Raw genomic sequence first — 17,695 nt, forward strand, 5'->3', positions numbered from 1 at the left:
TGTTCCTTCTCCCTGCTGGGCGGAGACCCAGTCCCCACCCCCCACCCCTGGGCAAGATGTGGCCCAGCCCGCCCGCCCGCCTGCCTGGCAGAAGAGAATTGGTTACTGTCTAGGTCCTGGTGGAGGCTAATGCTGGGTGGCCAGTTACCTCACACCCACAGCACACATGAAAGACTCATACATTTAAGGTTGCATTTATTTCTTTTTAAAAAATGTTGAAAAATAAACCCATGTCTGTGTAACTCCCCAACCCTTCTTTCTCCAAGCTTTTGGGGGTGGACAGAGTGGGCCTCCTCACAGCTTCCCAACATTCTTCCCACCAGGCTTCTGCCATGCCCACCCCAGTCCCCTTCCACTGCACCTGACTTATTGCTAAAAGGAAGGAAAGGTGGGTGAGGCCAGCTAACACACCAGCTCTCCCTCAGCCCCCAGGCTCAGTCACTACCACACACAAAGGGTAGGCCCAGAGGCCAAGCCCTCCAAAGGCAGGCAGGCAGGCAAGGAGGCAGCCATTCCAGTCACAGCCAGGAAGCCAGAGTCCCTGCAGGCCCTGAGATCTAGCCCCTGGCTGGGGGTTTACAAGCTCAGCTGCCAGGAACACATGCAGAACCCACAGGTCCAAGCTGTGCCAGCTGGCAGCTCTGGGTATCTGAAAGACCTGGCAAGAGCCCTAGTCCCTTCTGTCCTTAGTGCTGCCAGAGATACCCAGCCAAGGGGTTCAGGAGCCCCTGGGCAGTGGAGGATTCAGGGCTCAAAGTGAGGGTGCAGGGGGCTCCAATTGGGCTCCAACCAGGGTAGGTGGGGGCTGAGGACCAGGGCGGGCACTGTGGCGAGAGGCAGCCAGGGCAGGGCGGATGAGAGGTGGTGGAGGCTGGTTGGGGGCCAGCCGGGGCTGCAGGAAGCGGCCCTGCTGCAGGGGAGGTGGCTGGCGGAGCAGTGTGGGAGCTGTGGGCAGAGGTGGCCTCAGCAGTGGAGGTGGCTGGGAAAGCGAGGTGGGTGGTGGAGGTGGGGGCGGTGCAGGGGGTACTGATCGGGGTACTGATGTTGAGACAGATGTAATCTGGACCTGAGGGGAGAGAAAAGGGTGAGGAGACTGCCCCTGCACATCCGCAACATCCTTAGAGACTCACCTAACCCCCTGCTCACCTCGTCATCTTCTTCCAGGGCTGTGGCTGGTACAGGAGCCCCTCGCCTGGCCTCTTCCATAGGGACTGGAGCTGTGGGGGCCCCATCCTGCTCAGCCTCCCATTCCTGCAACACCTCTTCCAGGTTGAAGCGGCGACGGTAGCTCACAAAGAAGGTCTTCACTTGGGTCAGAGTCTTGTTCCCAATCACCTCTGCAATAGCCCCAAAGTCTTTGCCATATCTACGAATCGCTGCGAGGGTCAAAAAGGGTGGCAGACTGTAAATGCCTGTCAGAACCATTTACTCCCCCACCTTCAGCTCCTGGAAAGGTAAAAGGTCTATAGGCTTCTTGATACACCTCGCCAGGGCCTGACCCACCTTGTACAGCCAGAAGCTGCTCATCTGTGGTCCAGCGGGAGTTGAACTTGGTATTGGCCTGGAAAGCAAGGAATATAAATGACCGTTAAACTAAAACTATGCAAAGGGAGGGAGGGAGCAGAGATGGACCAGCCGGTAAGGGCACTGGCAGCTCCAACAGAAAACCTGTGGTTAGCCATTCCGACAGACTCACAACCATCTAAAACCTAAGATATCTAGTGCCCTCTTCTGGCCTCCGTGGGCAGCATGGATCTGTGTGGTGCACTTACAAAGGTACAGATAAACACTCACATACATGAAAAAAGAGTCAACAGATAAAAGGCTTCTGCCACTAAGCCTGATAAGTTTGATCCCCAGGATCCACAGCATAGAACTAATTCCTCCAAGTTATTCCCAGACTCCCAGATACACACTAAGGCTTGGGTCACCCCTCTGACCCTACTGCCCCCAAGTTAATAAATGTGAAAAAATGTTTTGGAAAAAATGTATGCTTCCTAGGCAGATTCTCCTACCCATTCCCGTCCTGCCACTGGGAAAAACCTCCTTTTGCACCCAAATAAACTGAACAGCCTTACCTCAGGGGGGCGGAGAGGGTCGATGCCACCCTCCAGTGCTTGGCGGAGGCTGCTGTTGGTCTGCTTCATGCTCTGAACCTATAAAGGCCAAAATGGAGAGAGAAGCATGCACCTCTGGATCCAAGGAAGGCCAACACCACCCAACTCACCCAAGTCCTTACCTGTCTGTTCCTCCCTCAAACCTCAGGACACTGGTATTCAGCCATGTTAGCATTTCTTTAGTTTGAGCTTTTTGTTTTGTTTTGTTTTGCAGGCAGTTATCTTTTGTTTTGTTTTTTAGTTTTTTTGTTTGTTTGTTTGTTTTTAGGGGGGGGACCCACTGGCCTCAAACTTGCTATATAGCTAAGACTATCCTGGAACTCCTAATCCTCCTGTACTGGGCTTACAAGTAATGCACAGCATCCAGCTTTCTTATTGAGACCAACCAGATCTTGCTTGGGGCTTGCAGGAGGCTGAGGGATGAGACAGGTGGGCAGGTAAAAGTGCTTGCCACAAAGTCCAAAGACTTGAGTTTGATCCCCAGAACAACTTACGTAAAGGTAGAAAGAAGCACATGGGCACCATGGCACACATGCTGCTGACACATATATCATATACATGCATGTTACATCTGGCACACCCTTTCCTGCCACCAGTTCTGACCTGAGTTTGATCCCCAATACCTACGGAGTAGAAAGACAACTCCCACAAACCACCTGACCTCCACACCATACATGTGCGAGCCCCTCCCCCACACACAAGGTAATGAGATAATGTATCCCCAGATAGCCTCGAATTCACTCTGTAGCCAAGGACAGCCTTCTATGTTTAATGCCTACAAGAGCTAGGGAGTAGCTCAGTGGTAGTGTTTGTCTAGTATGCAAGGTCCTCAGCCAGCACTTCATAGACAGGCATGACAGGACACGCCTGTAATACTCGGAGGGTAGAGGTAAAGTCAGGAACTCAGGGTTATCCTCTATTACAGCGCAAATTCGAGTCTAGCCCGGGATAGAAGAATCCCTGTCCCCAGTCCAAAAAAAAAAAAAGGCCAGGGAGCTGGCCAGACAGGAAGGTAAAAGTGCTTGCCAAAAAACCTTAAGACTTGAATTTGATCCCCAGAAATCATGTAAAGGTGGAAAGAGAACCACATGAGCTCCGTGGCACATATGCCTCCCCAACCCCCACACACAAAGCAGAAAAGAATGTCAAGTTATACCAAGTCCCTGACAGTGGGACAGAGCCAGGCTTGGCCCTGCACCATTTCCCTTATACCTAAGCTGCCCCAACACAGGTCTCAAGAACTGATGCCCCCCTGTGCATGGCTTCCTTTTCTTGGGCCCCCACCTGGCGCTTGAGAGAGATGAGCTGTGAGTCGAGACCTCGGAGTGTGAGGTTAGCAAGGTCTGGGCTTCCCGATACTGCAGTGAGGCCTTCAGGACTCAGGTACATGCCCTTGGGCGGACGTCTCCGAGTGCGAAGTGGGTGGTGGCGGTACTGAGATACCTGGATCTCTTTCTTCCCAGGACCAGGCCGTGCGTTCAGAGGTCTGGATGGCAGAGGCTGAAGGGAAATAATATCTCGTGCAGTCCAAGGACAAGCTGAGGGCTGGGCAGGGCAGAGCAGAGCAGCTAGGGACCCTCACCTCTCGCTTGGGGTCGCCGGTATCCGGTTCTCCCTCGCTCACAGCTCCTCGTCCGTCTTCTAGCTCATCGCTGCTGACACAGAGCGAGACACAAAATGAGGGAAGGCCCAACCAGGGTACTGTCAGCCCCCTGCCCGCACCAGCAACCCCCACCCCCACCTGTCTTCTTTGTCCTTGCGGCCACCCAGCCGCCTGGCCTGCCTGTCCATCACACTAGTTCGACTTCGGGTCTTCTTCCAAGAGTAGTAATACTTCACCAGGCTGGGGATCAGCTTGTCAGGGAGCTGGGGAGGCAAGGCCAGAGACACGAGTCCACCTGAGACTGGCCCCAGGCAGGACGTTTGGGACTAAAGGGCTGAGAAGCACTCCGAGGGCCATGAACACAGGCTTACTTACCATCTGCTGGATCCGCTGGAAGCACTTGCCATGGAACCCAAAGGCCTGCTCGAACAGCACTTTGTCCTCTACCGTCCACTCATCAGGGAAGGGAGTGAAGTTGGCTAGATCAGCCAGTGACTTCTCCACGTCATGTTTGTGCCACAGAAGCATGCCAAGTGCCTGGCCCAGGACAGAAGCAGCTCAGGTTCTGCCACAGCAGTACCGCCTGCCCGGTCCGTCCCCCTCCCATCCCTCAGTACCCCAGCCCACCTGTTCAATGTTGTAGCCATGCTTCTCCTTGGCCATCGCAATGTACTTGTCAACTGCAGGGGAAAAGAGGAGAGTCACAGGGGAGTCCCCAGAGTGGAGACCACTCGTCGGCCCCCTTTATACTGCCCAGGTTGGTCTCAGGCCGCTGGGCTGCAGCGATGCTCCTGCCAGGGTTCCCTGTAAGTAGGGCAGACACACACCTCTATGGAAGAGCTGGCCTTAGGACAGGAGCTAAAACCCTACTCCCAAGACTGAGCCTGACCCTGGCCCACCCCACTCACGCTTGGCATCGGATACACAGTGGTTGGGTGACCACACCAGCATCCCCTTCAGCTCCTTGTTGCTGTAGCGCGCAGGGCTCTCTAAAAGGAAGAGTGGAATTAGCCTGGTGGCACTCACAGAAACAGGAGACCACTGAGCTGCACAGTCAAGCTGGGGGGTGAGGCCCAGACAGGAAGGCAGGGCAGGAAAAGTAACAGTGCCACGGGCCACCCACCCCGCCCACCGCCTGTCCCTCAAGCAGGAGCCAGCCAAGAGTTCCCAGGTGGGGCTGCAGGCCAAGCCATCAGCCTCCACCACCCCTCCCTCCCTCCCTCCCTCCTTCCCTCCCTCCCTCCATGTCTGTCCTGCCACTCACCAGGCTTGCACTCCGGAATTACTGCTTGGTAATTGGTTCCAACTCGGATCATGCTGTCTGTGGAGCCAGGGGAGGCAGTCAAGACTCCAGGGAAGTGGGGGGAGGATACAGTGAGGGGAGGTAGCTGATCTGGAGTTCTTCCTGACCACTCAGGGACCCAACCTTCCAGGAGACACACTTTTCCTTGATAGTCCCCCCAGCTACCTTCTGAGACAGAGGGGGCTAGGAGAGACAGACCCTGCCTAGTCATGACCATGGGCAGAAGGGGAGGTTAAGAGGACACTTTTAAAGCCCAGGCCAGAGCAAAGTGCTTTGTTCTGGCTTGGGGTGGGAGCTTGGAGGGCTGCCCCTAGATCTGGACCACAGCCTTGTAGGGAGCTCGGGGCTCCTCCCCACCACATGAGCTTCACAGCTCCGCATGGAGGTGTCTTTCCAGTCCCTGGTCCAATCAGACCTCAGTCCCCTGCAAGGTTGCAAGGTATGAGGACCCAATCCATCCAAGTGAGGCATTCTAAGCTCCCTCAGCGACTGGGGGCAGAGGGGAGGTGGGTGGTCAAGGGCCCAGCCTGTAGATTTCCCGTGCAGGCAGCACCAGGCACGAGAAGGCTGAGGCTGCAATCCAGGAGCGGCAGAAACCATCTGTGGTTCGCAACTCTCCCCCTCCCCACCTTCCGTGTTCCCTCCCCGGACCAGCGCGCTTTTAACCCTAGGCCATCGCGCTCACCATGAGAGTGCTCCTCCTCGCTGCTGTCATCCTCCGAGTGCGGCTGTCCGCCGTTGGGTGCCGTCTTGGCCCGACTTCGGGACAAGATCCCGGAGCCCGCACTGGGCTTCTCCATTACAGAGGGCATTACCCTTCCCGGCTGCCCCGGGGGGCACGGGATCCTTTGGAGAGCGCAGGAGCTTGCCGCGCTTGCCTGGAGTGCTGCGCCCGGCCCGGCCTGGAGGGGTCGCCAGTGAGGCTATGAGAGGCAGGAGGTCAGCGTGGCTAGGGTCCGTGAGGTCGGGGCCCCGGAGGGCAGCCCTAACGCTCACTGCGACCCCCACGGGCGAGGACGGCAGAAAAGTTTGTGAAGAAGTGGGGGTACGTGGGGGACGGCGCGGCCGGGGGCACGCTCGCTCTGTGCGCCCCTCGGGGTTGATGCTCCCCCGGGGAGAGTCAGGGCGCGCTGCCCTCGGGGAGCCCCGGAGCTGCGCCGGGCGCCTGCCCACGCTGTTTGGCCGGCAAGGGCTACCGTGCAGAGGCCGCCGCAGCTGACTCCGCACCCCTCGGCTGTGCTGAGGATGCCCCGGTCCCCAACGGTGGTAACCCTGCCGACCCGACCCCACGGCAACCACGCCAGCGGGCTGGAGCCCCAGCGGCAGGACGGCGCGCACGGCGTGCGGCGCTGGAGCAGAGTTGCCGGGAGGCGGGCGGAGCGCAGCCGCGGGCGCCGCCTCGCACCCTCCCCGGCGCGCTCGCTCGCCCCCGCCGCGCTCGCGCTACCGCCGCTCGCTCGCCCGCTCTCCGCCGCCGCTCGCTCCTCGCGCACACAATGAAGCTGCTGGCAGGGAAGTAGTGCCGGCTGCGGCCTCAGCACCCCTCCCCCAGCCGATGCCTCCGCCAGCTGAACATCTGGCCCTGGGGTGGGAGGGAGGGCCCGGGGGGCGGGGCCTGGGGCCGGGGCTAGACCTCCAGGGGGTGGGGTCAGGACCGGAATGGGGAGCGCGTACCCCCCCAAGGGAGCACCCCTAGTGTCTCTGAGTTCTCAGACTTGTCCCCTTTGGGAAGACCCCAGTGCCCCCCAGGAGAAGCCCAGGGTCAGCCCCACCCACAAGCACACCGGTTCCACACACTAGTGGGGTCTGGTTACTGTGGCCTGCCCCGGGGGCCCAGAGGCCGCCTGTCCGACCGCCCGGGTGGAGCCCAGCTTTTCCTTCCATTTCCCTTCCTGCCAAGGAACTCCCTGCCCCCCCTTCCGCAGGGGACCCCCCCCCTTCATGCGCCCTTGGGGGCCAAAGCGGATGGGAGGCCGGACAGGAGCAAGATGAATTTCTTCAAGAGCTACTGGGCTAGAACCTGGTTTCTGCTGGGTTTGTGGGTCCCCAGGGGTCACCCTAGTGTCTTTCAACTGCTGCAGTCTGCACCCCAAAACAGTAGTATCAAAGACTGAGGAATGGGCCTGAAAGCTCTAGGGCAAGGTCTGGGCTGAAAGGGACGAGCTCCCCACTGGGTTCACTGTCACCCCAGCTGGAAGCAGCATCCCCCCTCCCCCCGGACAGGCACAGGCAGAGTGACAGACAGGGAAGCGGGTTGGGAGGCACAGACGGAGTTGGGGGAGGGGGTGGGCAGAGACTTTCAAAGCCAGACCCAGCCACCCTGCCAGGCACACAAAGAGCCAGCGCACTCACCGGCAGCAGCTCGAAGCCTGTGAGCTGCGCCTGTGCCCGTCCCCGCCGCCTGGGGCACGTGCTGCAGCTCACACAGGCCGAAGCCCCCGCCCGCCGTCCCTCCCACGGGGAGCCCGGACTCCTGGACACGCCTCTACCCGGGCACACCCGCTATGCCCAGATCGAGCCGAGCCTGCACTCGCACCCTCCTCTCTCTTCCCTTCCTTGGCCACTCTGTAATCAGATTCCTAAATTTAGAAGCAGCCCTGGCCCCAACCGGGGATCCCTGCCCCCACCCACTGGCTGTGGCCGACCGGCCCGGGTCCTGTGGTCAGGCCACGACCTGGCTGGGGCATCCTGTTCCTGGGGGCTCCTTGCCTTCGGCCCGCAGAGTCAGACACGACCCCGCCCGACTTCAGCACTGTCCAGCCACATAGGGCCACCCAGTCAGCGGCCACGTTGCCCGCCACACCTTGGGCCAGGGTTATGGGGCCTTTTTCCTCCCCTTAAATCATGAGCTGGGCACCAAGCCCCAGGGTGGGGAGATCTGGGACAAAGAAAAAAAAAAAAAATGAACCAGAGGCAATCTGAGCTGAAGGAGTCCGTTCCAAGAGGCAAAGCGACTTCCAGTGACCCCTAGAAATGAGTGGCAGGAAGCCAGACCTGCCCCCAACACCTGTACTTTATAGTGAGGTGTTCCTGTTTCTATTCCTTTGCCTAGCTAGCAACCATTGTGCACACCACACTCTCCTGGGATGGCGTCTTTCTTGCTTCTGGTACCCATTAGTCAAGGCTTCCATTGGGTCCCCCATCCTCCACTTGCCTCCTTCCATAGCAGAACCTAGGATCTTGGGCCAAGACCCTACCTACCCCAGGCCTCAAGCATCGGGCTCAGTTCTTGTTTCCTTCCTCCAGGGCTGCCCCAGGTGCCCCAGCACAAGGCCTAGCAAGGACCCCAATGGCTTCCCTTCTGGCCTACAGCCATTTCTCCCACCCACCCGGACCCAATACTGTCCTCACTCATCCCTGGAGCCAGACCCCCACCCCCGCCCACACACACCAAAGGAAGATCCTACTCTGGTGTGGGGGCAGGGCGGGGAGGTTTTATTATTTATTTATTTTTGAGGTGAGAGGGCTATCTGAAAGCCCTGATACACTGAGCCTTCTGCCAGAGAGGTGAGATACAACACAGGAGGGGCGTCAGAGTTTAGGGACAACTGTGGGGGCCACAGGGTGCAGAGAAGTGACTGGTTTTTAATGATGTATTTCATCCTCAAACTGCAAGGGCGCAGGAGAGAGGCAAGGTCCCACCCCGCCCACCTGCTGCAGCCGCCCCCTCCCCAGCTGGCCCCCTCTTTTGTGAGAAGGCACACAAAGGACAAGGGGCCCCGGCCGGTCTGGCCATCTGCTCCTAGCAGCCTGGAGGCTCTTAAAGAGACAGCTCCCCCTCCCTGCGGCCCTGGGACTGTGGGGTGTGGTTATGCCACAGAACCGAGTCCAGGCGGTACCCCAGGTCCCACCCACTCTAGTTCCCCAAGTCCTAAGGTCAGGAATCTTCTTCCCTCAGGCATGGGGTGCAGAGGTGCCACGTGGCCAGGAATATGGGGGTATGATAAGGGAGCGAGCCAGCCAGAGACCAGCCCCTCCTCTCATGCAGCCTGAGGAAGCTCAGAAGCAAGCAGCAAGAACCTCACCTCCCCGAGGCCACCTGCAAGCCTGGCTAGAGCTCAGGTCTCCCGGGAATGCTCTCCCGCCATTTTGACGGATGAGCTTCTACTCTTGGCCCAGGGGAGGGAAGGCGAACACGACAGCGCCCTGCCTTCTTCTAAGGGATGCAAGCCAGGACCCAGACTGCCTCACAGCAAGCCCAAGCCCACAGCCAGGCACATTTATCCCCTGTGCTCATCCTGAGGAGGGAGCTGGGGCCTTGCTTGGCCACATACAGGTCTCTGCCTGAAGCTTGCCTTTCTCGCCTAGGCTCTGAAAGGCTCCTGGGCCCTCAGATCCAGAGGAAAGCCTGCTCTCGTCCAGCCAGAGCAGAGCAGCTCATCGATTTACCACTTGGTTCACAGACACAAACGTGCCTGGGAGCTTGTGGCATTGTCTTCACGGCTGTGTTCTAAGAGTCCAGCATACAGCAGGCACTCAGCATTTGCTAAAGGAAACAACAGATTTCAGGAGCCCACTGTCTTTCCCTTTTGCTGAGCTCCTGTGTGCTAGACCTGCTGGGCATCTTGCCTCCTCCCTCTTCAAGGTGAGGCAGAGGGACAGGGGTTGAACAGGGATGCTGGGAAAGAAATGGAAGGGTGACCTTGGGTGAGCCACCGGGCCTCCCCTCCTCTTAAAGGCGGGGGCAGCTGCAGCCAATCCCTAATCTGCCAGCCCTGCCAGACAGACTGGGACTGTCCGGAGCAGAGGCTGGAGGCTGGCTGCTGTGGTGTGGTGCCTGGGACCCTCGCCAGGCCCTCGGTGGACACAGCCAAGGGGCTAAACTTGGGGAGGGAAGCAGGCTGGTAGGCCTAGGGTGAAGGAAGGAGAGTGGACGACCCAGGCAGAAACCTGGTAGAGCCATGGGGGAGGAGATGCTCCTCTTTGGAGGAGGTGAATGGGGGAGGAGTCCTAGAGTGGAAGGAGCCTAGAGAAGTCTCCCGGGCTCCTTCGGTGTTAGTCAGGAATGCTTCCTTCAGATCCCTCTGTGCCCCCTGGGGGCTTCCTGGCTGGCTGGGAACCCAGGGTGTTGCCTCCCTATCTCTGGGCCCTGTTGGTGAGCAACACTCCTTCCAGCAACACCCACCCCACCCCCACGTATGCAAAAATAATAATGATTCAAGGTGACAGTCCAGTGTTTGGCACAACTTCAGCTCAGAGGCTAAAGGGGCTCTGGGCCAAGCAGAAGTAGTTAGCAAGTCAGAGATTTGAACCCCAGGTTTCCTGATCCCCTGGGCTAGGGAGATCTGATATCTGGAGCCAAGTGTCTGGAGCACAAGGGGGGATGGGTCCGAAGGTCTTGGTCGACAGACAGAGGCCTCCCAGCATCGAGCTTCAGAAGGCTGCTGGAGTTCCAGAAGCTTTTAGAAGTAGCTGGCCCCTCCCCCTCACCTGGGGAACAGCTGCGCCCTCTCGTGGTGGCAGTGCAGACCAGACCTCCCCAGGGCATGATTGTCCTCCCAAGGAGGCTGAGGATGGCACCCTGAGAATCCAAGTTCTTGGACTGGGGACCTGGTCATTGGTGCCACCTCCACCCTGGGCTATAGGAGTAACTGAACCTTAAATTCATTCCCAGTAAGCCCTGCCCAAGAACTACCCAGAACCTCTACTCCAAATGTGCTAGGACCAGAGCAGGACAGAGAGCTCCTATCTAGGAGGACTCCCTGCTATGCTTCTTGCTTGCTGTGTGGCCATAAATGAACGACTTGCCCTCTCTGACCCTCTGCTCCTCCGCTTCTAAAAGGGAGTAAGTTTCACCTCATCATTTATTAAAGAGGATCCAATAGCATCTCAGGTGGAACCCAGCAAGCACGTCCTTCAATACTGCTGTTCTTGTGGAGCCAAGAGCCCGCACAGCACCCCAGCAGGCAGGCCATAGGCTCACTGCTTGCTGCATGAGGTAGCCCACACACTGGGGACCAACTTAAGGCCATTGCCTCTGGCCTAACAGACCCACAGAGGGACTCCTGAGTCTGACCTCTGGCCAAGAGGTTCCTCCTTGGTGACATCAGACAATCTGCAGCTTCCTTGTAGACTTAACAGCAATTCCAGATTCCTACCATGGACACTTAGTCCAGTAGAATGTTTTCAAGGCTTCTTCTTCCATTAGGGCCTGCTCCCATTCAATCACCTTCCACGGCTCCCTACTGTCTTCCTGCAAAGCTTACCCGCCCGGTACTGGGAAGCTTCCTAGCCTGTGCCTTGTCCAGCCAAACAGGTCTGTTAAACATCCCCAGAGCATCACCAGGAGCCCCACATCCCTCTGCCGCCCTGCAAACACCAGTCCTAGAGGCAGCCCCTCCAAGGAACATCTCACCATACTCGGTTCTCACCCACCTCTTCAAGATTCTTTCCCTGCAACCCAGGAATCTGCCTCATCCTTGCTTCTGGGCTGTAGCCAAACCCCTGTCCCCTTCCTCTCTCTAGCCTCTTCCTCCAGGGCCTCTCTTCCCAGCTACTGCTGCCCCCCTCCCGCAAGCTGGGCTTCTTGAAAGGGTTATTCACACCCTTCTATCCTTGTCCTCACCTCCCACTCACTCCCCAAGCCAAGCAGTGACACCACAGAAACTGTCTGCCAAGGTCACCAGCAGTGTGCTTATCTCTAATGCCAGAGGCATTAGGCAGGGGTCATTCTGCCCTGGGTACCCTGGGCACCAGTCTCCAAAGCCTCAGTGGTTACTCCTTGGGGCTCTGAGTCTCCCAACTCGCCAGGCTCCAATGCTACCACCCAGGCTTCTGGCAGCCCAGCACTGTCCTCAACCCAGCTCTAGCCCCAGACTCCCTCAAGACTGCAAAGCTGACCACAAAAGCTTCACCACCAGCTGCCTGCTGTGACCCCCTCTTTTTGTTCTCAGGTCCTAACTCTGCAAACTGCTGTTGACTCCTCCCCCACTGCCCATCCCCATCCCCACTGCTGTTGACTCCTCCCCCACTGCCCATCCCCATCCCCACTGCTGTTGACTCCTCCCCCACTGCCCATCCCCCATCCCCACTGCTGTTGACTCCTCTCAAGCTCTTTTCTTTTCTTTTCTTTTTTTTTTTTTTTCTCTTTTTCGGAGCTGGGGACCAAACCCAGGACCCACTGAGCTAAATCCCCAACCCATCAAGCTCTTTTCTAATCTGCCCCACATCCCGTTTCTTTCTTATGTTTATGGGTATTTTGCCTGCCTGTGGTCTGTTGCCATGTGCATGCATTGCCCTCAGAGGCCAGAAGAAGGCATCGGTTCCCCTGGAACTGGATTTACAATCAATTGTGAACCTCCGTGTGGGTGCTGGGGATCAAACTCAGTTCCTCTGAAAGAGCAGCCAGTTTCTCTTACCACCGAGCCATTTTCTAGACTCTTTTAACCTGTCTATTATTTTACAGCTCGAGTGATCCTCCTAAAACATGACCAGATTAAGTCAGTCCCCCTTCTCATTATCCTGTCCCCAAAACAAAAGAGCAAGCTGGTTCAGTGGGTACAGATTCTTGTTACCAAGTCTGATGACCTGAGTTCACCCCCCAAAGGGGGACCCACAAGGTAGAAAACAAAAACAAACCCTGAGTCTGGCAAACTGTCTTCCTATTTCCACACTCTCAGCATGGCACACACAGTGTGTCCTGTGAGGACTTTGTCCCTTTGTTTGCCAACTTGACCCAAGCTGTTGTCCTCTAGGGAGAGAGAACCTTGACTGAGGAAATGCCTCCAGTGTTTTGATCTGTCTGCCTCTCGGCGAGGGTATAGTCTTGATTAAAGGTTGGTATGGAAAAGCTCAACCACCCCTGGGCAGGTGGCCTAAGAAAGCAGGCTGAGCAAGCCATAGAGGAGCAATCCAATAAGCAACATTCCTGCGTGGTTTCTGCATCAGTTCCTGCCTTGACGTCTTGCCTGACTTTCTTCATTAATGGGCTGAAACCTGTCAGGTGAAATAAACCCTTTCTTCACCAAATTACCCTCAGGCATGGTGTCTTTGTTAGGACAGAGAAAGTGAACTCGGACTTTGCATACCCCAGGCCAATCTCTTGTCCTGCTCCCGTTGCCTCCTTTCACCCCCAAAGTGCTTTGGACTGCAATCATGTACCACACTGCCTGTTTAGTTCATGTTGGCCAGAGCTTTGCGCATGCTACCTGTGTAAGAACTCTCCCAGCTGAGCAACACCCCCACCCTCAGTGGCTGTCTTTGATCCTCAAGAAGAGGCAGCTAGCAGGACAAGATGGCTCAATGGATAGATTCACTTGCTCCTAAGCCTGACAACCTGAGTCTGATCCCTGAGCAAACATGATAGACAAAGAGAATCAACTCTTAGAAATTGTCATTTGACTGCCACATGCATTGTGACACATTCATGCTCCCCCCAAAACACACACACACACACACACACACACACACACACACACACACACCCCACTCACAACACACACACAAAATGGATGTAAAGAAATGTTTAAAAATGAAAAGAAAGCCAACTAGCTATTGGTACAGGTTGTCCTCTCAGCTTCTGAGGAGGCTAAGGCAGAAAGAGCAAAGCTGAAGACCTGACCGGCTACAGGGTAAGTTCAAGGCCAGGCTGGAGTGTGTACTGAGACCCGGTTTCCATAACAAATACAGGGGTGTGGGGAATTGGTACAGCCTAGTCTGCACAAGAGGGCTCCATCCCCAACACATCAAACGAACAACTAACAGAGCTTGGTTGCACACGACTCTGTAACCTTAGCATTTTGGACACTGAGGCAGGAGGATCCAGGATTTAAGGCCAACTTGGGCTACAGAACAAAAACTGTCTTTAATGGGGGGAGAGGGAGTGATGGGTCTGGAGAGATGACTCATTTGGTAAAATGCTGACTGTGTAATCATTCAATCTCTAGCACCTAGCACCCACATAAAAATTAATAAAAATTAAATTTAAAAAAAAAAAACAGTTTTAAAAGCTGAGTGTTGGGGCTGGGGATTTAGCTCAGCGGTAGAGGCTTACCTAGCAAGGCCCTGGGTTCAGTCCCCACTCGAAAAAAGAACAAAAAAAAAAAAAAAAAAAAAAAGCTGAGTGTTGGGGTTGGGGATTTAGCTCAGCGGTAGAGCACTTGCCTAGCATGCACAAGGCCCTGGGTTCGGTCCCCAGCTCCGAAAAAAAGAAAAGAAAAAAAAAAAAAGCTGAGTGTTGCTGGCACGAACCTTTAATATCAGCACTTGGGAGGCAGAGGCAGGTAGATTTAGGAATTTGAGGCCAGCCTGGCCTACAGAGAAAGTTCTAGGATGGCCAGGACTTCACAGAGAAACCCAGTCTCTGAAACAACAAGAAAGCTGGTTTTGATGTTAGGCTTCTGTAACCCCGCCACTGGAGAGGGGGAGACAAGAGGATCCCTGAGGCTTGCTGTCCAGCTCCAGCTCTCAACATAAGTTGCAGGGACTGGAAACAGCCCAGAGGTTAAGAGTACAGACTGATCCTCCAAAGGGTTTCCTTACCCACAAGGCGCTGGCAACTCCGGTTCCAGTGTATCCAATGCTTCCTTCAGGCCTCCCAGGGCACTGCATGCACATGGTGGATAAACATAAGTGCAGGCAAAACACTCGTGTGCATAAAATAAAAATAAATAAATCTTAAAAAAAAATAGGTCGGGGGGTTGGGGATTTAGCTTGCCTAGGAAGCGCAAGGCCCTGGGTTTGATCCCCAGCTCAAGGGGGGGGGGGGACCAAAAAAAATAGGTCGGAAGCCGGATGGTGGTGGCTTTTAATCCTGGTACTTAGGAGGCAGAAACAGGTGGATCTTTGAGTTTGAGGCCAACCTGGTCTACAGAGCAAATTCTAGGACAGCCAAGGACACACAAAGAAACCCTGATTTGAAAAATACTACTACTACTACTACTACTACTAATTAATAATAATAATAATAATAATATAATAATAATAATAATAAATAAGTTGTTGGAGAACAATTGAGAGACACACTGTTGACCTTTAACCTTGACATACACACGCATATATGTGCACACACGAATACATGTACATGCACAAATAAGGAAAAGAGGGAGAAAGAGGGAGAGGAGAATAAAGGCGACATATTCAAGGGCACCCTGAAGAGATGGGAAAACATTGGCCCCTTGGTGATATGAGCCCTTGGCCAACCCCCATGAATCCCCTGCACCTGTGAGCCTTCCTCTCATTGGCCAATACATTTGGCACTCACCATTCTCCACTATTCTCTGCTACCTAAAACTAGTCTCAGAAACAGCTGTCCACATTGGTCCTCTGGCTTTAACCGCAGCCACCCTGTCATCCCAGCATGGAGCCCTTTGTGCTCCCTGCAGGCTCTGTGTGTGTGGTTGGTCCCTGTAATGCAGCTGACCAACAGGTCCTTCAAATGTAGCTCAGGTGTCACCTTGTCTAGTATATCTGTGCCCTCTCCATTTCAGTACCGCTGACCTGTTTACCATGAGCTCAGACAGAGGAGGCTGCTGTCTCTCCCACCTGAGCACCCCCAGTTCCTCATAGGCTTCCAGGACAAGTGGCAGAAGGTAGATTCTCCCATCCAAGTACTAACCAGGCCTAACCCTGCTTAGCTTCCTAGATCAGACAAGAGTGGTATAGACAAAGTAGAGTCTCAACACGGGCCTGCTGAGGTCTGCTTCCCCAGGAAGCCCCTCCTCTGCTTCTAACTCCCCAGACCACACTGCTAGGTCCCCAGGCACCTCAGAGCCAAGGTTGCCTTTATTCCACAAACGTATCAGGAGCTACTCGAAGCCAAAGACTTGCAGTAATCATAGAAATAAGAATGAACTTGAAGTGCCTATTAGTTTTTCACACTCCATCCCCAGACCCTAATGAGCAGAAGTACACAGCGGGCGCTCAATAACTGTTATTGAATAAATTAGTGGATGAATAAGCAAGTGAATTGAATGCTTATAAATACCAACCACTGTGTGCTGTGAGCCTACCTGGGTTATCTTTTCTGCTACTCTCCCAGAAACCCTATTGGAACAGGTGAGACGCCGGCTGAGGGCTCAGGTCACCACAGACCACAGACATTGGAAGAAGAGAGGAATTGGGAGCTGATACCAAGCCCAGCCAGAGCCCTAGGTCATTATCCTCTCTGTGCCTGTGCCTGTGCCTGTGCCTGTGCCTGTCTCTCTGTCTCTCTGTCTCTCTGTCTCTCTGTCTCTCTGTCTCTCTCTCTCTCTCTCTCTCTCTCTGTGTGTGTGTGTTGTGTGTTTCTCTGTTTCTAGGTCTTTCTGTTTGTTTGTCTGCTTCTTGTTCTTTCTCAGTATCTGTCTTTCTCTTCTCTTGTTTTGTTTGAAACAAAGTTTCAAGTAGCCTCACCCATCTTGAACTCACTATATAGCAGACTGGCTTTAAACTCCTTTCTTTCTTTCTTCCTTGCCTTGCCTTTCCTTTTCTTTCTTTTCTGTTCATTCCTTCTTCCTTCCTTCCTTTCCTTTCATTTCCTTTTCTTTCTTTCCTTTCTTTTCCTTTCCTTCCTTCCTCCGTTCTTTCTTCCTTTCTTCCTTCCTTCCTCCCATCTTTCTTTCTTTGCTTTTTTCGAGACGGGGTTTCTCTGTGTAACCCTGGCTGTCCTAGAACTAGTTCTGTAGACCAGTCTGGCCTTGGACTCAGATCGTGTTAATCCCAGTGCTGGGATTAAAGGTGTGTGACACCCACTGAAAGAGGCTGAGACTCTTCTAGAAACAAAACTACAAACAGGGCTGGTGAGAGGGCTCAGTGAGAAATGCCATTTGCTGCCAAACCTGAGAATCTGAATTCAGTCCCCAGAACCCACAACAGAAAACCAATCCCAAAAGCTGTCCTCTGACTACCACGGTTTGCTATAGGCATACAAATAATGTAATAATAAAAAAATTAAAACAGAAAGTGCTTTTAAAGCACTCAAACAAGAAAAAAAAAAAAAAAGCACTCAAACAAGCTATGACTGATGGTGTAAGCCTTCACTCCCAGCACTTGGGAGGCAGAGACAAGCCAATCTCTGAGTTTGAGACCATCTTAGTCAACATAGTTGAGTTCTAGGACATCCTGGGCTACATAGAAAAACACTGTCTCAAAGAAAACCAAGCCTAGCTGGGCAGTTGCAACTGATGCCTTTAATCCTGACACTCAGGAGGCAGAGTCAGGTGGATCTCTGCAAGTCTGAGGTCAGCCTGGTCTACAGAGCAAGCTCCAAGACAGTCAGGGATACAAAGAAACCCTGTCTGGAAAAACCAAAAGTAGCCAACCAAACAAACAAAAACCACAGGCAAAATAAAACAGCCTAACTCTAAGGAGGCCACCTTCTGCGGTGCTGGGAATTAGGACCTCAGTGCAGGAATCTTGAAGAAGACATAGCTCAGCTCCTGAAGCCCCTGGTGTCCCCTTTAAAGTCAGTCTTTCTGTGCTTCATTTGTTCTGTGTCTGGCCTCTTTCCTTCCATCTGCCTCCCTGCCATCCCATTTCATGCCGGTGGCAGACATTACTAATCCCTCCTGGCAGCCTTTCTTGCTGAAGCAAGCTGCAGAGCACAATCCCCATCAGCAGTCTCCGGGCCACGTGCCAGGCAGTGTCCTCTGGCTAAGACCGTGCAGCGCAGGAGAGGAGGTGAGGAGGACAGGAAGCATTTGTTAATTGAATGACTGGACCACACCTGTAAACATCCCACCATCCCTTAGTTTG

At 54.6% G+C, this 17,695-nt stretch overlaps 1 protein-coding gene across 1 annotated transcript; it reads right to left on the minus strand.

The window, feature by feature from the left end:
* Positions 1 to 178: 178 nt before the first annotated feature.
* On the minus strand, positions 179 to 6,454 carry Rcor2 (REST corepressor 2). The gene is made up of 12 exons (XM_032896458.1): positions 5,709 to 6,454; positions 4,985 to 5,041; positions 4,629 to 4,709; positions 4,348 to 4,400; positions 4,096 to 4,257; positions 3,859 to 3,983; positions 3,700 to 3,769; positions 3,402 to 3,617; positions 2,079 to 2,156; positions 1,504 to 1,561; positions 1,147 to 1,376; positions 179 to 1,066 (listed from the first exon to the last, which is right to left on the minus strand). The coding sequence occupies exons 1-12, from the start codon at positions 5,833 to 5,835 to the stop codon at positions 752 to 754; spliced, it is 1,572 nt and encodes a 523-aa protein (XP_032752349.1). The 5' UTR covers positions 5,836 to 6,454; the 3' UTR covers positions 179 to 751.
* Positions 6,455 to 17,695: the final 11,241 nt, after the last annotated feature.

This window comes from Rattus rattus, chromosome 2, assembly GCF_011064425.1.
Source record: "Rattus rattus isolate New Zealand chromosome 2, Rrattus_CSIRO_v1, whole genome shotgun sequence".
In the NCBI taxonomy this organism is placed as follows: Eukaryota; Metazoa; Chordata; class Mammalia; order Rodentia; family Muridae; genus Rattus; species Rattus rattus.